General features: G+C 41.5%; 1 protein-coding gene across 1 annotated transcript in view; it reads right to left on the reverse strand.

Moving 5' to 3' along the window:
* The window catches only part of MED13L (mediator complex subunit 13L), a 191,893-nt gene that overhangs the window by 150,064 nt on the left and 16,445 nt on the right, over window positions 1–25,384 (reverse strand). The window contains exon 2 of the mRNA XM_063173409.1: window positions 22,263–22,500. Within this exon, the coding sequence (XP_063029479.1) occupies window positions 22,263–22,500 (238 nt within the window). The remainder of the gene's footprint in view (window positions 1–22,262; window positions 22,501–25,384) is intronic.

The raw sequence follows: 25,384 nt of genomic DNA on the forward strand, positions 1-25,384 counted from the left end.
TCTCAGGATTGCTGTACAAGGCAGAATGATCAAGCTCTGTGATTCCAAAATCCCATCTCAGGTTCTGATCTGGGCTAAAGGCTGTATTTTGGGTCAGGAACAGGCTGCCTGACCTGGTCCCAGCTATCTTTGATAGTTATCAGCACCTGGCTGCTCTCGGGGTCTACAGGAGCACAGAGCACAGATAAACCCTGCACCAATCTGTTTGCCTAGAGACAAAACTTATTTTCTTCTGCACACCAAAGTTCCTCTCATGCCACCTGGTTTAGATAAGCTGCTCAAGTTTTGCCTGGTTGGATTTGAACAGCTGCTCCCTGAAGATGAAGGGACAAGGCCAGGAATAGTTAATAACTTTCTTAACTGGAAACACTGTTGAATCATTCGTTTCCCTCCCCACAGATTGCATAAAGCCTCCTCAGTGTTTGAGTCTAACCAACCTTTTAACTGGAAATAGCAACCCTTTGTGGGATCTTCCTGTCCTGGCACCAGTTTCTCTCAGTGTCCACCTGGCTTCTAGCCAGGGGTATAAACTCCATTTATTAAAGCCAAATTTTTAGATAGGGGAAGGTGTGGGTGGAAAATTCAAGACAACAACTGAACTCTGAGTAGGTTTAGACCTACAAAGCACCAGGGTCATCTCTGTTCCCTAATTCACATTATTTCCTATCCTGCCTTTGACACTCATTCTCTATACCAAAAATATTTGTTCTCTGTTGGCTTTTATAGCTGCAACTGTTCTGGTGTCTTTGTAGCTCACCAAAGCCGTCAGTCTCCAACAGGACGCCTGATTTCTAAAATTCCACCCCATGTATTCATATGCACTCAGCACCCCAGCCCTTCTCCACAGAGCTGATTCCCACAGGACCTGCATTTGCCTTTGTGGCATTTCCTAAGGTTCCTCTCTGCCCATCTCCCCCAGCTGTCCTGGTCCCTCTGAAGGGCTCCACAGCCCTCAGGGGATCAGCCACTCCTCCAAACCTTTTATCACCAGGGACCTCTCTGAGGAGCCATCAACCTCACAGGCTCTGCCTGTCCTGCTCCAGCTCCCATCATCTCTCCTATGTTTTTCACCATTCCAGTTGTTCTGTCTTTTCTCACAGAGCAATAAAATAAGAAAAAAATCCAGGTGGATTCATGCCAAATTATGCTGGCATATTACAGAGAGCATGCAAGACAACAAAACTGACGATTTTCTAAAGCAAAAGCACTATTACAGTCACAATAACACCTATCAAGGAAAAATCTGTTCCCTAAAGTAAGGAATAAATTTTAATATAAAGTCCCATCAGCTCAAGGTGGTACCAATTAATCAAAACAATTCACTTGCAGATTCTTCACAGTCACTGTTTTTTAAATGGTAATTCTTTTCTTACTTGCTATTCCAGTGTTGGCACAAAGGAGGTTTAAGCTGATTTTCATCCAATCTTAAAAAACAAATCATAACTCTAATTTAAAATAGTTGGGATTGTTTACTCCACTCAGTTCTACATGCCAATTCAAATACTGAAAAAATGATCAGAAAACAGCACTACTGCCAAAATGAACACCTGAGAAATGCCAAAGTCACAATGCACAGTACAGAGCAATACTAAAATCTGATTTTTAATACAGTATCAGTAGTGTACAATTAGCAAACTCCAAGTATTTTCTGGATTCACATGCCCACACACACCCCAAGTGTGCACCTTAATAAAATTAAATACTCATTAACTGTGAACAGTGCTGGGTATTTTTATGAAGATGTTGAGTTGCTAATTGAATTTGAAGCACAACAGATGCTTAGTACTCCAACCAAATGCTGCTTTTCTTATATATTAAATATATGTATTTGTGTGGATACATACAAACACTCCTCAGCTACTAAAGTAATTTAAAAAATATCAGCCAAAGGGTTTCTGCTTCCCCATGGCTTAAGAACTCAAGCCATGAGCTGAAACCTCAGCAATTCCAGAGAGGAAGCACTGCAGTGATGCCATGGTAAACACCAATTCTGATTAAAACACCTGAATTTATAACAAATGGTTTTTTTAAAGTGGAAAAATATTTTTTGGCATGATTTCTGAACAAAAATCCTTTTCCACAAGTCTACCAACTACTACAGAGCCAGTCAGGGTTTAAAGTGTTACTCCAGGTTGTGCCTGGGCCAGCAGGGCAGAGGTCAGAGCTCTGCAGTAAATTCCTGCCATCAGGCAGCTGGGAGATAAGGGTTGGGAAAAGAAAAAAAGAAAACAAACACAACAAACCCCAAAGCCCCACTGGCCACATCTCCTTAGAGTCAGAGACCTTGTAAAATATCACCTTTGTCTCCCCTGATGCCAAACTCCTGATGGCAGGTTCAGAACAAGCACAGGGGGTGTGGAAAAAAGAACTGAGCAAACCTAAGCCACAAAACTTGTCTTAGACTTTGTTTTTTGAGTGCTTTGCAATTTTGCTCTCAGAAAGTCATGCAAGTTTCATGAAACTTCCATGGAATTTAAATCAAAGATTTAAGCTGTAATTTTTAGCCCTCTGCCTGAACACTGGTACCTGCACTTGTGTGCACACACTAAAATAGATCATTTCTGTCAAACTCTGTTCCACAACACCAGGAACAGGAACAAGGCACATCCATGTGCATCTGGCAGTGACAAAATGCACAGACCCACCTGGGGATGCTGCTGTCAGCCCTTGTGCTCTGCAAAACCTCTTCTACCCATTTCAGGCTTCAATATTAAACACCAAGCAAAATAAAATGTTGCAGATACTGCAAAGGCCATCTCTTGCAATTTCTCCTTGGCAGACGTTTGTGCAGATCCTTCATCCTGGTGGAGGGGAGGCTGTTGCTGAGTATTCTTCCTCCTGAGCCCCTCAAGTGACAGGAATTTCAGTTGGGTTCACAGCTATTCACAGCTACCAAATCGGCTGTCACAGACCTGACAAAGCATTAGGGCAGGACACAGCAAGTTTCACACAAAAGCCATTACGATCTCACAACATAAGAAGTCCCATATGGACAAGGAGAAAGGTTTGCTTTATGCAATTCACAATAAAAATTCAGATGTAAGCACTGTAAAATGAGCTTTAAAATAACAAGGCTGCAGCAGATGCTCATTTAATGAAACAACAGCAAACTTTCACATTTTCAATGTCTATTTAATCATAACACAGCTTCATCCTCATCATCATCTACTAGATGACCACAGACATACTGCAGCTTCCTGAAAATGTCATCTAATCACCTCCTCTGCAATCCCAATTAATTTCCCATAGCACAGCCCCAGCTGGGCACAAGGAAGCTGTGGCTGCTCTTTTTTTCCTGAAGTTCAAGTGTACCCAACTCTGCCCATGGTTACAGGTCTTGTTGGTCACTGAATTACAGAACCATGGACTGGGTTGGGGGGACCTTAAAGCCCCTCCAGTGCCACCTCCTGCCATGGCAGGGACACCTTCCACTACCCCAGGCTGCTCCAAGCCCCATCCAACCTGGCCTTGGACACTGCCAGGGATCCAGGGGCAGCCACAGCTCCTCTGGACAAAGCATGAGGAAAGTGGCTGTGCTCCTCCACAGATGTGAGTCAACCACAGTGGCAATAAACCCTGGGTTCATAAGGATGTACTTAAAAACATCAGAGATGGTCCTTGTGCTTTTATAGGTAAAAGAGATCAAATGTTATATGAAAACAGTCAGGACTTCAATGCGCTCAGAAGGGCCTTTCATGAATGTTAGGCAAAAGGACAGAAATTAGAAAATACCTTCAGCCAAGTAAAACTGGCTCCATTCACTGAAACTATAGTAACCATCTGCTTTTTGTTGCCTCTGTGCTCTTACAATACTGTCCAGAATGACCATGTTCAGAGAAAGTGAACACAGAGGGGAGGGGGAAAAAGAATTATTTACAGCAGTTCTCCAGCCCTCCTTTTACTTCGATGCTCTGTTTAAATATTCTGGCTGTTTCAAGGGCTTGGTGAAACTGGCTTTTGTAGCCTGAACACAAAAAACAAACAGGAGAAAAATGCAGCATTTTCCCCCTCAGCCAGAATACAGTGAGAGCACAGTGGTTAAGCAAAGGCAGAGTAAGCTAATTACCAAGTACACAGCTGCTCCTACCTGGCAGAAAGCAAAGGAAAAAAAATCCTATGAGTCACCAAATGCAGTTCCTAAATCTGGAAAAGCCTTACAAAAATAAACTTCCACGAAGAAGGGACCAGCTTCAGAGGGAAAAAAAAAGTGATGCAGATAATAAAGATCATTATTTCAGAACAAAAAACTATTTCCAGTTTGAAAGGAAAAAGTTTTTTTGGCAAGGCAACTACTAAATATGTCATCTAGTTAAAAACAGCTTCTCTTCTTGTGGTTTGTTGGGGCAGAATGAGCGAAGAGATCTTCTACCAGATTCTTTTTTTATATCAAACACCGAAAGGGGGTGGGAAGGAGTCATTTCTAACCCAGTTTAGAACAACTTTATTCCTCCCCATAATCATCAGCATTTCTTACATCACCTTCAACACACACAGAGTTCCAGATATTCACTAAAAATTCAGGGTGAGTTTTACATCCCACTTGAAACAGGAAGGATGATCCTGACTTCCCAGTTTTGCAGACACACAGGGATACAAACACACAACTGTTTATGCTTTGGCAGAACTTCTGTTTTGCCAAGCCCTTACTTGTGTAGTTTCTCATGTATTTTAGAAAATAGCAAACGAGTCTCTAAATTACTAGTAGCAAAACAAGAGAATTTGTAGCAAGCATTACTTGAAGTTTTTATTTTTCAGTTTTGTTGCTAAATTTAAAGTTTGCGGGAGTTCTTTTGGGACTCTTTTCTTGCACTTTTCTGCTGAAATAATATTACACTGGCCAATAAATTTCAAGATATTTAAATTTTAAAATTAAATTTAAAAAGAGAGAAGCTGAAAACTTCAAATCAGGTGTGAGCTGTTGGGGGGGATAAGGGTGTTGTGAGCTTTCTGTGTGTTGGGTTTTTAACTGGGTGTCAGAGGAGGTGAGTTCTGACCCACCTGTACTCCCACACTAAATGAGCACTGATTGTCACAAGAGCTACTGCTGCCCACACATCCCCCAGTCAAACACAGGAAGCCAAAACTGCATTTCCTTCAGTTTTCCAAATAAATTTTTTGATCTAAAATTCGAACAGTTTAATTAAAACTATTTCTGAGGAGAAATGCATACAGCCTGATCCCATGAACTGTTCCTTTATAAGCTGCAAAATATCCTGATCTCAAAAGTCTTTTTCAACCTAAATGATTGTGTGACTCCATGGAACTCAGTTAAAATAAAGCTATGGAGTATTCTGAAACAAAATCTCCCTTTCAATTATCCTCCAAAATGTCTTAGAAATTGCAGTGGAAAGTCTCCTTTCTGCCCAAATCACCAGATCCCTTTTCAACTACCCCAAGTTTCAGCTACTTTATACTCCCACCTCTCTTTCCTCCTAATAACAGTTACTAGAAATTTGCTTCAGGTTCATTTTAGAAGGAAATAATTAGATTTACAATTAACATTCCAAAGTATTTCTTGTGTAACATTTTCCCATTGCTAATCATTTACCCAGTGGCAAGGCACAGGAATCCACACAGGGTGAGTGTGCAAGGACAAACAGCCAGGGGCTCTCAAAATGCACATTTCAAGTGAAAAAGGCCACGTTTTACAGGGAGAATGACAGCTTTCCAGCTTCCTTTCAGACTGGTCTGTAATTTCCAAATCTTTCATTTCCAAACAAAATTGGCTGACTACTAATAAGTTTCCTTTTGATATTTTCTTCCCTTGATGTCGGGCTGGATTATCAGCAATAAACAAGTTCCTTTTTTCCTTACTCAAAAAGTATTTGACTGCACAGCATCTCCCCCGAACAGACAGCAGGAGACTGACACTTACAGAATTAAAAACACAAACAAAACAAGCAAAGAAGAAAAGAAATATAATCACACACATCATTACTGAGCAATGCTATTTGATAAAAATAATTATTTATGCTCAACTGCAGTGTAATTCTTCCTTCACCTCTCCTGCATTTCACAAGGTTTTCTTAGCAGGTTTAATCAAATTTTCCAGAATCTTGTGGGTATTTAAATAATGACATGCCCACTTAATTTGCACAAAAGAAAAGGCATGGATTAAGGTTTGCTTTGATTCATTGGTTAAGCATTAAGTAATTAGATTTGCCTTGTTGTTAAGGAGAGGATAAACACGTTGCTCAGTTATGATCTAAACCCAAAGCTGCCCCTCTGTGCTTTTTTACCCTCCACAAAGTTTCTTCCAAGTGGACACTCAGAAATGGCCTAAATGAAACAAGGGCCTGGAGAGACAGGGCACAGGGAGCCACTTCCCACTGCCAGAGGGCAGGGAGGGATGGGATATTGGGGAGGAATGTTAAAGAGATAAATTAAATTAATGTGTTGTGCTCTTCTTCCAACACAGCCACAAATCTTCACACAGATAGAAATTATCATCCCTGACTCTAAACCAGCTCTCATAACTTAAAAAAAAAAAAAAGCAACTTGGCTCCAAAATTATCTTTTTTTTCCATCCTGTTCTTACTGTGTACTACCACACAAAACAAAGAAAAGAAAGAAAAAGGATGGCATCACCTTCTTGATTGCATATACAGAGACAGCTGGGAAAAAGTAATTTATACGCTGCAGGATCAAGTGAGAATGGTGACACAGCCTAGAATTGAGAATACAGCAATCACCCTGTACAGTAAAAAGAAAATTTGATGCTTATTATAAGTTAATACCCACCAGATTGTTCACAAAATACAGTGTCTAGAGACATCTTGTTCACAGCATTTACTATTGAAAAAAAGCCACAGAAAATAAATCTAAAAGCCTCATATCTCCCTCCTATAAATCTACTCCCAGGGCAGAGCTGTAGAAAACATTTGTACAGACTTTGAGCTGGGGAAGGTTTCCACACTCACCCTGCTTTATACTTCCTGAAAATGTTTATTTAAGTTGCTATTTTCCATTGCTGTTGTGACTCCTGTCATTTGAAACACCACAGAAACAGCCACAAAGTGTCAGTACAAAGCCAGAAAAACAACAAGACAAAGCTCAGAAAGAACAAAGCCTGTTTTGAAATCTGAAGACACCTGTACAAATACTTTTTTTTTTGAAGAAAAATAACCCAAAACTTTTTCAAGTGAAAAATAACCTCTCCAAAAACATATAAATTCAAGTGAAACAGTCAAGATAAAAACAAGGAAGTTCAAATGCACTTATACTGGATAATAAAAGAATTGGTTTGTTTGCTATCTACAGTGATTTTTCCTAAGAAAACATTCACCAGAAGACAAATATTTAATATTACTCAAAAGCAACAGTCCCTGTTTAAAGCTGTTCTGTAAGACCAACAACTCTGTTGAGCAGGCAGTGTTTATAACAAAAACGTGCTTTTTATATCAGACAGTTTGTGCTAACTCGGCAACATTTCCAGCTCAGTACACTCTGTACCGCCGGGGCTTGCCAGAAACTCGGCTCTCCACGAGCATTTTCCTATTTGTTAACTATTTCTTCCAAAAGAAAGGAGCTAATCCCAGTGTTTCGAAATCCTCTTCCCAGCCATTTAACAAGGAATTCATTTGCCTAACAAATACACAAGGAAATAGTAATGTAAATAGAATAATAGCTAAATAATTTCTGCTATGTAAATCAGGGAATCCGGTGGTTTAGTTTTAAACCAGAACAACACAAAGCCAAGCATGACCACGTTTCCTACAAGGCTAAATCAGGGAGGAATCCAAGAGGCACTAAAGGCTACTTATCTTTTCCCAACTCTATTCCAGATAACAGCCAAAAAAGCCCCTTTACATTTGGATTCCATAGTGCTAGTCGTTTTTTATTTAATAAATATTGATGAAATGTTAAAATATTTATTAACTCAGAGAGAGAAGGGTGGTTGATGGTCTAGCTTAATGGATGGGCCAGGAGCACAGGCAGCCCTTCACAGAACCACTGCTGTTCAGAGTAGAAAATCCATGGAATCCAAGGAAATGTGCATCCACAGTCAGAACCTACACACCTCCAGTGGCCACATCTCTTCAAACCTCAAAGCCATGAAAACCTCAAAGCTGAAACCCAGGGACTGTCAGCATTTAGGGATTTAGGGGTGATTTGCAGCCATTTGGCAGCTGCCCCCAGCCCTGCAGAGGAGGAACTCGGCTACAACCAGCTCAGCTCAGCCACACGTGCTGAACACGTTTGCTGTGCTTGCACACCAGGGTCAGGGTGCAACACACCCCTCACACACCCAAAGCAGGGCATGTGACACAAATACCTGTTGTCACAACAAATGGTGCCTCCTGAGGGGAATAAGCACCAGGGCCTAATGCCACCCATGCAATGCACCCCAGCAGGTGAGTGACAAACCCAACTATCACACTGGTATTGAGGAGCAATAAATGCTGGGCAATCACCAATTCTCATTGCTCTGCCCCTTCTGGGATGTACAAAATGGGTTCTTTTGGCAGCAAGGAAATATTGACCTCTGAAAAACTCAATCCACTTCCACAAAAGTCTGATGATGGGATTTCAGGTTATGATGGCTGTGCCTGCCACTTCCTTTATGTCCCACCCTCTTGGACACTGCACAGCACAGTCAATTCTTTGCAAAGCTCCCATTAAATAAACTATCATTACATAAACAGCCCCATTTTCACAGCACATATGGTTTTGAAAATTCCCTTTATCCACTGGGCAGCTGTGATGCTGAACAGAAGCTATGGCCAGAGTTATGGTACATGGCAGAAAGTTCTGTGAATCCCAAGTTTCTGTGTGTTTTTATTTGATTGCAAAATGTCATATTTCTGACATATGATGGGGATTTACATCTGCAAATGCTCAACATGTCACAGTGACAGACTGGGGCCATGCTGACTGTGTTTTGTTAACACTGACAACAACCACAGCCAATAAAACTCTGGGAGTCTTTGTACTCCAAATGCATTCTGTATTCTTTTCTAATATATTTGTCCAAAATATCTTCTTCCATTTTCCTCAAGCACTGTATATTCAAAGGCTTTAAAAAGTTACAGTTCATGGGATTTCAGGGTTGTGTTTTCTTTTGTTCTTTTTCCTTTTCATTTATTTATTTATAATCTCATCCCAGATGTGGCATCAAATGCACACAGCGGGATATCCTTAAGCATGACTTTGTAGAGTTCTTTGTGTCACCATCCAACATTCTTAATCACATGAAGATTAGCAGAAAGACTAAGCTGGGAGTAGTGTGAGCAAGGGGAGGGGAAACTGGGTATCTGCTGGTTTAAAACAGTTCCACACCAGCTCTGTCTCCTTTTCCCAATTTCCCCAGCTCCCAGAACACAGAGACAAGGTGGAGCAATAACCAACCTTCCCTTCCATTCACATTTGCATTGCCTGCTTGTTCAGCACAGCACTGACACCAGGGCTCCCTCCTCCTCCTCCCTCCCACAATCTGGATAACTTCACACCTTAGAGCGGGTGGCCAGGGGGGAAAAGCTGAACACAAAAGCTTTGGCTGAGGCAGCTCCCAGTTCCTGCTTCCAGTCAGATCTGCAGCTCCAGATCCCAAAGCAAGAGCAGCCACTGGTGTGGTTTGCAAACCACTGCAAACAGCCAGGGAAGGAGGGTGTAAGGATCTGAGAGTTCAGCATTCCCACAGAACTTGTCCACTGCAGGAGGAAGCCAGGACACCAACAGTTCCATGTGTAAGACAGGCAAACAAGGGGGCTGGACTGACTATTGGCCCCACAGGCACTGGGAAGTTGTGGATTTCCATCACAAGTCACCGTTCTTAAACCAAGACCACTTAACATGTGCAAAGTAACCACAGAAAGCTTTTAACAAACTGTGTAAGTGACAAGAAAAGTAATTTTTAGGATGCAGTAAATAATTCCTCATCCTAACATGTTAATTTAAATTGATACCTGGGATTAAGTGGCCACAAGCCCAAAAATGCAGAAACTGCATTGTTAAGTGTAATAGGGAAACTCCAGAAAAGAAGTGGATCTGCTGACAGCACAACTTCAAGCCAGAAGAGGAATGACAAATTTTGCGTCTGACACATATGGACTAACAAGAAAACAAATTAACAGCAGCCTGTTCTCACATGAAATTATGAGACAGCACAATAGTGTAAAAGTCATCTTATATGCAGAGCTCTTAAAAGTAAATTAATAGAGGACTATTGCATAGTTACTGCTGGTTATAATTTGGAATACATTAAAACCTTTACTTCCCCAGACCAATATTTAAAATAAACAAGAAGCAGTGAGCAGGCACAGCCACTTCATTAAAGTGATTACATAAACTCTCAAACCAAGACTTAATTTGAATTAATAGTAAAGATAAAATTGAATGCATAAACACGCCATGCAGAAAGAATGAAGTTCTGAAAAGAATTAAGTGGTTTGATGATATCACATAGCAAACACCTGATGAATTCATTAAACACAAAGGGTTGCAGATGCCACGATACAGTGAGCAGTTCCTACTTGAAAAATCAGATGGATGTCAAACTTACAAAAAACCACTGAGTCCTAACAGCTGCAGGACACAGGCAGAGGTTTTGCAGAGCAGCACCAAAATTTGAACCCAAGGCTGACACAGCCAAAATATCAATACCAGACATGATTAGTTCCAATGAAGTTTATCCAGTGTTTGGAAGAACAGCTTCTATTTATGCTTGGAAGGGCCAGGGATTTCTCCTTTGGAACTGCCCTGGAGCTGAGATCCACTTTCCCCCAGGCACGTTCCCCAGGGGAGACCCTCAGCTCATCGATTACATAAACTGCTCTCTAGTCTCACTCACCTTAGCAGGGCAGCTAAATATATGCACCAAGACATAAAATCTGCAGAGCCATCAAAGCACTTCTGCTGGAACAGAAGAGCTGACAATTTATGGGCTCTTCAGTTGTGCCTGCTTTTATCAGGCTGGTTAGTTGAAAGAAAATGCACACATAATTACTTAATCCCATTAAAACAAAGACAAATGACAGCAGAGAACTCCCAAGCTCAGCAGTTTGAGCACAGGAAGATTCTGAACTCACACAGAAATGAATCACAGAGCCTCCTCTGTGGGCAGCTCCTTCCACAGCCCCTCTTATTTTGGCTACATCAGCATCACAGCTCTGATATCCAGCCAGCTCCAGAAAATGGCATCTTGGACAATGAACAGCTTCCAGATTTCCCAATGTACCAGTAATCCAAGGTCTCCACTTTTTCAGTGAAGTGACTGCATGTCAATTAAAGCAAGTAAATTCACAAGAAGCTACTAAAAAAATTCATTTGCTTCTTCCAACATTTGGGGAGGACAAGCAGGAATCCTAAAGAGGCAGCAAGTGGCAGTTTGGGGTTGGTGCTTAATTTTAACATTTTGAGTTTCAGAAAGTTACAGAAACTCCTGTTCAGCGCATTAATGACAAAATGTAAACTGCAGTCAGTACCTGAAGAGGGAAAATGAAGCAAATTAACATTTCACTAGGGGATTTATAACACAGGTTTGCTGGCATGTTTACTATGCAGGAATAAATAAATGTGTAAAATAATTGGAAGAACTCATTGAAGAACTGAAAACTGAACTTAAGTAAATTCACATTAAACTCAATAGTCACTTATTTTTAAGGCAGCAATGATTTTTTTATTTAATAAAAAATATATTTAGCGTACCTCTAAGCACCAGGATCTTTTGTCTCTGCTGTTCCTACACAATAATCTGAGCCCTTGGATGTGAGCAGTGTCTCACCTCCAGGCTCAGCCATCCTACAGCAGCTGTCTGGGACAGGACAAGCAAACAGTGCTGAGTGTAATGTTTGCCCACCAATTACCCTTTTGTGGGCTCACTGAGAACCTCCCAGGACAAGGCCAGGCAGGAACCCCCATCCCAAAAAGGGAGGGATTAGGAATTTCAGTACTAGAGTGCATTTCTTTTGAGACTAAGCAGTAACCGTCTTGCAGGAAAAACATTTTTCTTCACACTTTCCAGGCCTTAACTGTGGTTTACAGCAAAAGAAATAGTAATAAAATAATGCTTCCTGCAGTCTGGTTTAGTTTAGGAAAAAGGCAGAGAGGGACTGAGCCATAATTCCACATACACCTGGGACAGGGGATATCTGTCTGGAAGTTTTCCACTTCCAAGGACAGCCTGTCCAGGTACAAAGGCTCTCTGGGGAGATCTCTCAAGCACACTGCTGTTTATTACTCTCAGCTTTACCTCACCTGCTTATTAGTTCCTGAATACACTATTTCCCAAAGAACAGGAATAAACAAGTGGGAACTCCTCCATTTGGACTGCAAAACCCTGCTGGGTATAAATTCCATGGGTTTGTGCAGAGGACCAGAGAGCCTTACTGAGGCTGGAAGCACCAACACCAGCAGAGAAGCAGCAGCAACGATGGTGGCACCACTTCAGGACACCCCAGTTTTAGTGAAGTATTTAATTTATTTTACTATGGTGCAGCAATGGAAATCTTACTTTGCTCTGCGTAGAAAATCCAAATTAGACTCCCAACTCAGGGCTGTTAGGGATGGCAAGAGAATCCTTAAGTTACTTGTAAGTTATTAAACTATAATGTTAGTACAAAATAAAAATAAAATGTTATCTTTCAATAAGCCAACTACTCATTAAAGAAAACCCATAAAGCTTTTGTCAGGAACACAGACTCCTCTTGACCAGCAGCCAGTTAAAGTGGTAGAACTCTCAGGAATATCTCTGGAAAGGGCAGGATTGTCAGTCAGGCCCTTCACCATTCTATCCCAGCACAGTCCTACATCACCTCCATCCCTTAATAAGAGCAGAGGACATCACTCAAATACAGAAGCCAAACTTGCTTTCCAGTCACACTGCTCATTACCATAATATCAGAAATCGCATCATTTCCATATAGAAGAGACAAAATAATGACAGGGCAGACAAACACCACACACTTCCCCTTCAGCTCCCTTAGAGAAAACATTCCAGGGAATTTTGTTGACATATGTCGCCAAGTATTGCATAGAATAAATTTTGTCAAACTCCAAAGGGAACAAGAAATTTTCCTTCCAGCTCCCCAGAACCATAAACCCATCAGACTCCAAGCCCTGCTGCTCCTGCTGACGCAATAACACTGTCCATACTTCCCATCTCTTTTGAGAGCTTTAAAGAATAAGTACTTTAAATTGTTAAAGCCATTCCAGTGAAAAAAAATCCTATACAAAGACCCTTTCATCACCTATAACTGGAAGTTTCCCTGGTGGGAAAGGTGTTCTATTACTTGTGTTTCAGAAGCAACCAGAATGTCATGGAACAACTACGAAATAGAAATCTTTTATTGCAAATCCGATATTTATCTCCTGCTTAGAAACTGCCACACCTGTCCCCTTCTGCTCCACCTTCTAAAACCAAGTTTATCAACATAAGCACTTTAATATAGTAAATTCACATGTCAATTTCTCCATGAATTTGAGGGGCTACTTTTGCCTGGTTATATGTATGATCCACCCATCAATTTGTTATAAAAATTCTAAGCATTTCAGTTTGACTCCTCTGGGTCACTGACTATTCCAAAGCAATAAATGTTCCAGGATTTGGTGCAGACACTGTCCAGGAGGAGCAGAGAGATCAGGGCTGTGAAGGTGGAGCAGGAATGGCTGTCAGGACAGCCAGGGAACACTGGAGGTGCCTGTGCCAGGGCCCAGCCCAGCACTGGGCTTGTGCCAAGGCAGAGGCAGGGCTGGGAAGAGGCAGAGGCAGCTCAGGGAGCTCCCAGCCCTCAGCACGGAACAGAAACTGAAACTGTGCTGAGCTCCCAGCAGCCGTGAGCTGAGGGAGCACAGGGACAGCTGCAGGGCACTGCTGGCACCAAAGCAGCACCCAGACCCGGGCTGCAGCCCCTGCTCAGCTCCAAAGACACATTTAAGCGTGATTCACATCAACAAAGAGGCAAAAGCATTTTAGCTGTGCCCACCCTGCAGCATGCCTTTCCTCTGGTTTGTACCTTCTCTTCAAACTACTGAGCATTTCAGCCTTGGAAAATCAATTTTACACTGTTCCTCTCAAAGCTCTACTTATCATTATATGAGTGACTGCAACACACGGGTGCTTGGTTGGTTTGTTTGGGGTTTTTTTTAACCAAAAGACTAATATTTAACTAACAGCACAACTCCAGCCTTTTCCTTCTGAAACTCCCACTTCCCATGGGCAAAGAGCAAAGGTAAGAACCCACCCTCATTCTTAGGCTATCCCATGTACTCAGTTGTTTTCCACTTGCTCCTCTCTTCATTCCACGCAGAAATATGGTTTGGTTTGCTTCTTTGGAAAGGCCATATTCCAGTTTCAGGGCCCTGAGGTTTCAATGAACATCAGGAACAAACTTCACATTTCCAAAGCTGCCTCCCTCTCATTTTCCTGGCTGATCACTGACACCCCAAGCCATGGATCACATCTGGGAACTGCCACATGGACACACTGCCAGCTATCCAAGGCACTTGTCCTACAGATTACAGTCAAATCCCAGGATAAGTAAGTGCAGGTGTATAATGAAGCCCACTTAAAATGAAACCAGTCTCAGGCTTGGGGTACAAGATTTCTGTAGTAAGATTTATGACCTTTAACAGGAACTTCATTATAAAGAAAGTGACTTTTATATAATGAAAACCATGTCTCTCTTAAGAGGAATGATGTGTTAACATCAGCAGAGCTGTGTTTCAGTGTTTTCTGTTTGCAATCCAGCACCATCATTGTCACTTAAAGTTCATTAATTATTCTAAAAATGCCATTACCAAAATACAATTGTATGCAGTTTTTTAATCATTTTCTTCAGAAGGTGGCATTTATCTATTTTTAAAGTCTAAATTTTCCAGTAGAGCTTACCCTGTGTTCTTAGAATTACTCAATACATCCAAATACAAACATTAGTAATGAGCCCTATTAATGCAGATTTCACTTCAAGCTAACGTAGATTTACTTCACACAGTTAAGTGAGTTCATTTCACTGGAAAAAGAGATTCCCTAAAGGAAAAAACATCAACTACTGAGGCTGATATTGCCCAATACATTGCTGAAAAATAAATTCTGCTGATTGGATTTTTTTCATTTCCCCCCTCCCCAAGCAGCACTTTAAAAAATACAGTCTTTTAATGATTGTTTAATTTTCATATAACTAGAATATAAATCCTTTACATACTGCTTTGCTGCAGCTGCAGCATAATGTCTCATTTTTCATGGAAAAAACCTAATTACGTGGTTCACCAAATTGCCTGTGGTAACACATCAATTTTATTTACATTCAAAATTTGGACTTGAGTTTGTTCTCAGCACTCCAGTTAATTCCAAGCCCATTTTACACAATAGTTCTCCTGGATTCATTAGTAACACCTCACTCTGCTGTTATTGGGAGGGATTCCCAGCTATTGGAGCCTTGCTTGGAATTCCAGTGCTTTCCAGGCAGTTCTACTTACACAGTTCTATCCCACTTTAAATATCCTGGATTTGCTCTCAGTCTGGCTTTGCTGAAACCGTTCTGCCAAAGAACCATCAAATTTCCCTCCAGAAGGCAGCTGTTAATATTCCTCTGGAATACCAACTCTTTTTCTCACAAAAACACCAGAAAAAAACAAGAAGTATTGTGTGGCAAATAAAACCTAAAGGTTAATGACACAAAATTTCAACTATTTCAGTCAAACTGAGCTTATATTTAGAAAGCAGAAAGATTATGAGGAAGCACATGGATTCAGTAGAGAACTTCTTGGCTTTGCCTTCCATCAGTGTCTTTCCTCTAAACTCTTTCCAGAAGGTAATTTGTTGTAATCAACAGGAAAACCTCCAAATTCCCAGCCATGAACAAAATTAAGATGTTAATTCTTGAGGGATACAAATAAAATAAAACAACAAAAAGCATTAGGCTTTTTTACATATGGCCCTTTGGTAGATTTCAGACTTTTAAATAACTTTTTAGCCTTAGATTTTGCCAGCTGTAAGAAGAGGGAAAACACACTATGTGAGAATGATCCATGAAATATCCTGAGCTGGAAGGGACCCACAAGGATCAGTAAGGTCCATTTCTTGACTAGAATTGTAATGAATTCACAAATGCCACATGTACTCATTGGATCCTGCTCTGAACACTGAGATTCCCTGTTCATGGAGACAAAATCACTGAAGGGAAGAGGAATTAAGGCAGAGGTAAGTGCAATCAGAATTCCAAACAGGGCACTCAGTTTTAATTTTTTTTTAACACTCCCACAAACCAGCTTTCAAGAAAAAGGAGTAGAAGTGGTGGGAAGAACATTTATTTTTAAAAGAAAGCAAAACAAAATGAAGACATCTCGCCCAGACACAATAAGGCTCTTGTCAACTTCATGTGTATAAAAGGAGTTGGCATTTTCCCATGAAGCAATTCCTTAATCCCAAATGATGGCATAATAACCTCATTTAATATGCCTGCTTAAAAGAAAAAGTTTATTTTGTCTAAGCTGAACTTCAACTGGCAATCACTGGACACCAATTACCAGTGTCAGATATAAGGGTCACAGAACAATTCTGCGGGCTGAGAAAGTAGGAATTCACTTTTCAATCCCATCTTCTTGCCAAAAGAAAGGAAAAGTTGAACTTTGTTTTCATGTCTTTGGGAATAATCTATGCTAGGCAATTAAGAAAATGCAAATTACTTATCTTATTGAAAATAATCAAGCCAGAAACAGACTTTTCAGTAACTTAATATTCCAATAAAGTCTTCTGTCACAGGAACCTACTTGTTAATTCCACTCTGCGCTCAAGAACCGGCAATTAACCATTTTCAGATTTCACTTCAAATTATTAATAAGTGGTACTCAGCTGCTTGATATTCATTGCTGCTTTTTAAATGGAAAGCCTTCCAAAAGCCTTGCATTTCAGATCCTTTATTCCTTGTTCATGAACTGCTTTTCCATGCCCTGGCTGCTCTCCTTCCTGGTACCACTGGGCATGACAAGAGTTCTGGGGTTTATGGAGTTACTCAGAGTGCAGAAAATTGTTGTAATACACATCCCATGGTTTCACCAAAGCCCAGGGATCCCAGGAATAACCTTTGGGCAAATCCAAGGAACTCTCCAAGCCAGCTGTAATACAATTCCAGCAGCAACTCCCTCCCTTCCTGCCCACTGCCATAATCTCATGGTAGAATGAAAAGACTGAGGAGCACTCTCATTTGAACACCCATTGCACAGCAAGGGGGCTCAGCCTTCATTTCACGCATTGCTTCCCACACCTCAAATGTGTTTGAATAGACAGGAACATCTTCTCATTCAATAATTAACCTATCTCACTACATACAGCTCGAAGATACTCTAATTCCTGACAGAGCTCCCAGTTCCTCACAATTGCAGAAATAATATAGCACCCTGAAAGAATCTTAAATAGGCTCAAATTGAGATGGAAAGTAGATTTTTTCACTACTTTATTCTCTTTTACATTAGTGGAACCAAAAAATATAATTTTTTCCAAATTTTCCATTATTTTTCTTTTAATCCCTACTAAATGCTGACAAGCACCAACTACTAAACATTTACAGGTTAAACATTGACTTGACTGCTAAATGAAACTTTGAAATCTGGCAGTTCATAAGGGAGCTTCAAGAACCCTTCCTAGCAGGAATAAAAACAACTAAATTGAGTTCTGGGGCAAGTTGTTCTCCTCAGGAAAAAAATCTTTAAAAACAGAGCTGACATGTTCTGCTTTGCTGTAGGTAAAAATCAGCAAATTTCAGGTAGAGAAACAATAAGAAAATTAATTTTGGGGCACAACCATGTGGGTTAATGTGGGTGCCCTGCACACAGCTCTTCCTACAGGCAGCATTTTTCCCTGCTCACTTTTATCAGCACCAGGGGATTACGGCTGCACCAGCCTGATATGCCAAGAATTCATAAACAGGAACGAGCTGAAGCTCCAGGTTTTTCCTGTCATAGCTCAAATTTCAGCTACGTTTTTAAACTTACCAAGCTGCAAAGATCATGTACAATAATCCTTCAGGAAAGACTTGCCTAATTCATTCAAGATCATCTATTCTTCATAAGCATTTCCATCCCAATTCTTATATTCTACACAGCAGAAAGTGAAATAGTATCATTTTTCTGGGGAAGCAGCTCCAGAAATTAATGGATCAAGTGCAATATATAGATGGAAATCCCAAATACCTACCAGAATCAGTGAGTTCAGGCACACAAGCTACTAAGCGGATAGAAAGATGCAGTTTTACCTAAAGAACTACCAAAACCCCAGAATTTATTACTTTTCAAGCTCCTGTCTCACATCCTGCCAGCATTCCAGAGTCCACCTCCAGTGTTGTGCTCACAGTCACCAACCTGTATTCTCAGTAGTGGTACATATCATAATCCCTGCATTAAACCTGAGAATTCCAATATTCCGTACCACAAATGCAGCAGACAAAGTGGAATGTATCCATAAATCCAGGTCAGAGATTCTAAATTGATAGACAAAACTGTCAGAGAATTACAGAATATTCTGAATTGAAAGAGACCCACAAGATCATCAAGTCTAACTCTTGAAGTGGTGTAAAGTATCAGGGCAAAGTGCTCTTTGCAAAAGCCAAGAAGGGAACTGAGGAACAGATCTTCCTTCCCTATAATCTCTGTGGAACCCACAGGGTATAGGGCAGGGGTGGGAGAAGAAAGAAAACCCAAGAGTTGAGTCTAAATTCTCTGTGATGCTCCAGATGGTATTTGGTCACCAAATGCAAATGAGAGCTCTGCAAGTTGCAAATCCACAACGTTCCTGTCAAAAACGCTGCCAACAGTCAGACACTCCCTCCTCTCCTTCCACTTCTTCTGTGTGATGTACAAAAAAATGGATTTGTGGGGAAAGGTACCAGAGCTGGAACAGTTGCCAAACCTCTCCAGGCAATATCATTAAATAGCATTTATCCTTCAGAAAACCAAACTGCAACAAACTTAAGCGTGCCCAACTTTTTCAGACTTACAGAATCATTCCAGTTTTTCCTCACTCACTGACCCCACCCTAATCAGCTTTTTCCACCCAGGATTGAATAAAGGTCTTCAACCTCTCATCCAGTTTTAAATGCCAGCACAATAAAAACCAGAACACCACAGTCAAGGCTGGCAGGAAGAAGAAATGTGGGAGAATGTGCAAGAGACAGTTCTGAAGTTCCCAGCTGCCTGGTTAATCCAACCACTCCACTGATCTACAACTGCCCTGCAAATAATTGTTTTTACTTAATCTCCCATGACAGCATTTAATTATCCACAGTTTTGGAAAGCTACTACATAAACAACTCTCCTCATACCTCCTGTTTACAACCACTAAGTTGTTTTCTTAAGACTATTTGAAATTCTTTTATTAATGGCAGATTTGTTGTTTACCAAATCTTCAATGTTATAAAGATAAAGAGTTCATGAGCAAAAGTTTTTGAAGTGCTTCTGAAAGCAAAGCCTCAGTTTGGACTTTTCCTCTGTTTACTGAGAGCAGTAAATATCATACAGCACTATTGCAGTGACTCTCTTATCCAGAAAAAAAAAATCAAAAATTATAATTTAGACTTGAATTAATAAAACAATATTTAAAAATTAAATTCTTTAAAATTTAGCTATCAATATTTCACCTTCAACACACAAGTCCGAGGCATCCAAAACTTTATTCTTGATAAGAATTCATGATCTTACTAACAGGCATTATTCTCTATAGTCCCTATATCTCAGATGTCAATGTTTTGGGGAGACTCTAGTCTTCCTCTTGGATTTGCAGCATCACATTCCTGGGACTTGTGCTCCTGAAGATGTGACAGCACAACAACAAAGTTCTGGCCATGGAACTCTTAAGTCACAGTGACAATCCAACCTGCAGGAACAGCATTTTAAGCCAAGGCAGCTCATTTCCTGAGCAGGCTATACCAGAAGAAGGCATCAGGTTACCCTGGCCCAGCTGACAGGCAAGGAAAACTCTGCTTCAGTAACTTTCCTGTTTTCTGTTTGTATGCCCACATGGAAAAGCCCTTTATATCTTCAGGAAGCTAATTGCAACTATCAAATAGTTCAGTATTGTGGCCTGTTTATACCATAAAAAGCAGAATAAACTTGTTAAGTTTGCCTTCTGGCTGCATGAAGCAGGAACACAAACTGTGTCCTTTGTCCTATCTCAAGGAATCAATGGACATAAATGCCTTGTTCTGGCTGAATTTGAGGCTCAATATTTTGTCAATACTGATGTTTGAACTCTAAAATGTACTGAACAGAGCCCAACAGCTCTATCAGCAGAAAATGTACAACACTTACACAATTTACATCACTTTGAACTATATCTGATAAGTCACTACAAGTGTTTCAATGTGCTTTTAATATAGAACAAGGAAATCTATCCTTGTAGGATTTGCACACATGACAACAAACGAGTTTCAGATTGAATTCCACTCAGAAGTTACTGCTCTGAAGGCTCCAGCCTGGATGTGGGGACACCTCAAGTGCTGTGTCCAGTTCTGAGCCCCTCAGCTCAGGAGGGATCTTGAGGGGTTGGAGCAGGTCCAGGGAAGGGAATGGAGATGGGAAGGGGCTGCAGCCCCAGGAGGGGCTGGGGGAGCTGGGAAAGGGGCTCAGCCTGGAGAAAAAGAGGTGTCCAAGGAACACCTGGATGTGGCACTCAGTGCTCCAGCTGGGGGATCAGACACAGGCTGGACTCAATGACCTTGGAAGTCTTTTCTGAACTAAATAATTCTGTGATTCCAGACAATTTTGAACCAGGCAGACAATGTGTGACAGTGCTGCTTTGCTTTATTCTGCCCCACAGTGCACCCAGCAGAAGCAGGTTCAGCTGTCCAGACATTGAAGTGGATTTCCAGACCACCACCACTGGAAGCAGCATCATGTTGTTGTAACCAAGATGTCAGATATAAACAAGCTCCATCAATTTACAGAAGCAGAAGCATCACCTGCAACTCTCCTCAAATAAAAAGACACTTAAGTCCCATCTACTGCATTTGAAATATTTAATAAACTATATTTCACTAAGAGAAAAGCATATATTATTAAAGCTTTGCTGGGTAAGTAGAAATATTACCCATTCCCTCATTCAAAACAGGTGCCTCATAAAAAATGCATGTCAGTGGAATGGCTCAGCACAGCACTTGTGAGCCATCTCTTTAATTATACATGATCACAGGGCTACCTGTGTGGAACACGCCCCACGGTACTCAGGCCTCCATATCTGTGATTTCACAGGCTCTGGTGCCAAATAAACAATCTGGCAGCCATGAAAGGAGGAAGTTTGGAACTGTGCTTAGAACAGAATGAAAATAAATGAATATACCATAACCCAGGACTAAACAGTGCAGGGTACAGGTGGGAGATAAGGGACAACTCAAGCACACTTGATAAACAAAATATTCTGTGTACTTGAAACAAATTTTATCACCCAGTCACCAGAAGTTCTAAAGGCCACAAGGATAAAAAGTTATTGCAAGAAACAGGAACTTGATCCTTATGATTGTCTTGGGTTTTTTTAACTACTGTTATTATTCCAGAACTGGTGAACTTCAGTTGTTTTCTTGCAGGACACAAGGTGAAAATGGAGGTGAAATTCATCAGCCTAATAAAGCACCTTGTAGCTCAGGCAAACTAAGACTTGTCATAGCAACAATACATCACTGAAAAGTAAACAATACACGCTGGATATAGTCAACCCAAACAGGATCACAGCAGATACAGTAGAAGTAACTTAATCATGTTAAGGCTCCACATTCTGGTGACTCTGAAGACAATCCCAGTTGCACAAAGCCTATAATCACCAAATTATCACTGTCACCTCTGACCTACCTGCCTCTTCCTGCCTCCTATTCCACTCACTTGTTGCAACTCGCCTTGGATCATGCTCAAATCCTGCAGCACGAGCAAGGAGCAAGTCCTGACCTCACAGATTTACCTGGGGTGCCATGGAGTTCACCTGACTGTACAGGAGAGGTGATTTATTCCATCAGCTACTACCTTATGTCAGAGCTGAGGTATTGTTATTATCATTATCATTATTATTATCATCACCCCTTGGAACTAGAATTTACTCTACTTTCAGAGGCTCAACAAAAATCCAAGTCATGATATTGACTACAGGTCTCCTGAGTTCAACTTTCACTTTGTGTTTTATCATGCAGCAAGAAAAGTCAAATTTACAGATTTTTGTTTTCCTGTAGGTCTTAAAACATGAACTATGACAAAATCCCATAAGGTAGCAAGTTAAAGCATTTAAAAAAAAAATAAATCCTTTTTCACTGGAAAGAATGGAGGTAATTGAGAAGCAAAGAGTGGCTTACTGTGCAGCTCACGGTGGATGACATCGACCAGGTTGGGCTCGTCCCCCCACCAGAATATCCAGAGCTCCTTGCAGTCGGGTTTGACGTCCCGGCGCCACACGCACAGCAGGTTGGCCTGCAGGCAGCGGATGAAGCTGAGCAGGATGGGATCATCCTGGGCTGGAGCTGAAATGATGGGCCCACAGTCCCCATGGCCTTCAAAGTTGTACCTACGCCATTTGATGCCCGTGAGTTCGGCCTATGGGAAACAAAAAGGAAGAAAAGAGTCATTGGATCGCTTCATAATTTAGTTATTGTCATAGTTTGTTTCATTTTCATTGGTTAATTCCTCAATTCAAGCTCAAAAATCCTCCTATTCATATATTCCCCTTCAAGGAAAAGAATTTAGAAACAGCATTGAATAAACCTGGCTTACCCCTGCATTTAGGTTTTCACCACAACCTGACTCACTTCTATTCATTTCTATTCTATTCATTTCCAACAGCTTCATTACATTTCTAGCCTTATTGTTATCTTATTGTCATCTTACAAGTTAGAAAGGAAAAAAAAACAGGGAGAGGGAATAAGGTTCATTTCCTACAGGCTGCTTGGTGGCCACGTGAGCTCAGTGTCAGCCCAAAAGTTGGCCACTGGAAAGTCACAAACAAAGCACCACAGTACTTAAGAAAACCAGTGACTTACTGGAAAAGCTGAAACAGTTTCACATTGAGCCATTACCCGTTTAACAAATGGGGGTTTTATTTTTATTTTTATTTTGTCCAAATGAACAAAAGCAGAATATGGAAACTTGCCATTTTCTGCCTCTCAACCAGACAGAATTCTCTTATTAACCATCAAGGAAAAATGAAACGAACAGATTTGCTACCCAGATGTTTGGGAAAGGTCTTCTCTGGGCACTGCACAGCTTCCCCAGGGAATGGGCATGGCCCCAAGGCTGCCAGAGCTCTAGGAGTGTTTGGACAATGCTCTCAAGGATGCACAGGGTGGGATTGTTGGGGTGTCCTGGGCAGGGCCAGGAGTTGGATTCAATTATCTTGATGGGTCACTTCCAACAAAGGCTGTTCTGCTTTTCTGAGATTTTCCTCCACTCCCAGTTTGCCCCATCCCTGTTGTAGCCTCCCCCTTTCTCTCCACTTTCCAGTACAGGACAGGGAATACTCCCAGGACAGTCTGGTTGTTATCAAACACAACTGGTGTGTGTATACCCTGCTCACAGTGGGCTTGTACTCTGCTCTCTACCTGTTACCACATTCCTGCTGCTGCTATTCCCTCCACTGCTTCATTTCCAGTGTTCACACCTTCCCTTGGCTGCCCAGAAGCAGCTGGTGCTCAGCTCCCAAGTGCTCCTGCAGGAACAGCCAGCTGCTCTGCCACAAGGACTGCAAACACTCCAGGGCAGCAGCTACACCTCTGACAAGAGGGGGAATTGCCAGGGACAAGGGAGAGACCCCCACTGGAAACACTGACTGCATGAATGATTTTTTACTCCTAAAGAAAACTGAAGACTTGCAGATCATGTATTCCTCCCATTGTCATCACCTGTGTGAGGACATTCAACTTCTCCTCCAAAACCCAAACTCCCCATCACACATAGGATTTCCTTTTTCAAGTCCACAAACTTTGTCCATTTACAAGTTTAAACTCTAAAATTTACTTCTGCCCTCCACAGTAGGTGGAAGGAGCCAGCCTGGTTCAAGAGGTGGCTGGTGAACTGCTGAGGAGCTGAAGGTGATGTTCATCATACCAACAACAGAGCAAAAACCACGAGTATTTCTTGGATCTTGTAAATACATTCTCTGAAAAAGTTTCACCTTATTCCTGTATACTGCCTGGCACTGCAGGACTCTGGCCCATGGCTGCAGTCCCTGGGACTCTGCCTCAAGGACTATTTCCCCAAACACTGATTATCCAGACTGCCCATTTAACTCTGAAGAGGCCTCACCAGGCACATGGCCACTCAGTACTGCACTGGGAAGGGCAAAAACCTATGGAACACTGAACAGCAAGGAAATTGGGTTTATTGTCTGCAGACCCCTAAACCAGCAGACATGTTTAGCTCCACAGGGCAGAAGGGACCCTGCCATCCTATATCCTGCCAGCAGGACACCAGTCCTGGCTTGTCCCAGCTGGAGGCTCCCTACAGCCAGCACTCAGCTCTTGCACTCACACAGAAATGCTGATCAGCCATCCAAAGGGTTGGGAACTAGGGAAAAGGAAATGGGAAAAGATAGTCCAGAGGGGCTGAGATACACAGCCATGTGCCACCTTCCTGGCATGATAGGGGCAGGGGAATGCAGGAGGAAGAGACAAAATGGGAGGAGTAAAGTTATTTTTTCCATAGTAGGGTGCTAGAACACCTCAGACACTAAATAACAGTCTAAGAAAAAGCACTCCTCCAGAACATCTACATCTGCTCTAGATGCATCCCCAGCTATAGCTTGGAAAAGGAATGGGCAGAGCTTCTGGAACAGGACAATGAAAGTAACTACAGACCACAAAACACCAAGAATTACTACCAGCATAGGCAACCTGTGAAAAAAGGTTAAATGTTTGTGCCATAACCAGCTAAGAACGTATGCTAAGTCACAAAGACCTTGGAACAGGAAGATGATGAAAACCAAAACCAAAAAACTCAACTGAACAAAGGACGTTACCCAAGAGCAGCACTCGCTTGATCCACACAGCAAAAGCCAGAGCTCAGCTGTTTCAAAGAGCAAAGAGGCTCCTGTGGCTTCCTGCCAGCTCAGAGCTATCACCCCAACATCCCCCCCGAGGAGGGATGAAACAGAGTCAAGGAAAGCACAGTGAAATCAGCAGAGCTGCACCCAATTTAATTCTGTGCTAACTCCTGGAGTCTGTAATTCTGTGGACTGTGAGGAATGATAAACTACTAACCTGGATCACACCACTGCCCACCCACACACAGAATCTCAAAAAAAAAGGGAGAGAAGTCCTGGGGCTTTGGACTCAGCAGCAGCATTAAATGAGCTCTCACACATCGTTTCCCAGTTTGAGCTGCAGAGATGTGGTTCAGCACATGTATTGGGATATGTCTGTTTCTGTTTAAATTTTTAATAGGTAAGCATCAGTACTAATCCCTCAGAACTTCTGGATTGTGTCCT

Source organism: Melospiza melodia, chromosome 20 (assembly GCF_035770615.1).
Source record: "Melospiza melodia melodia isolate bMelMel2 chromosome 20, bMelMel2.pri, whole genome shotgun sequence".
In the NCBI taxonomy this organism is placed as follows: Eukaryota; Metazoa; Chordata; class Aves; order Passeriformes; family Passerellidae; genus Melospiza; species Melospiza melodia.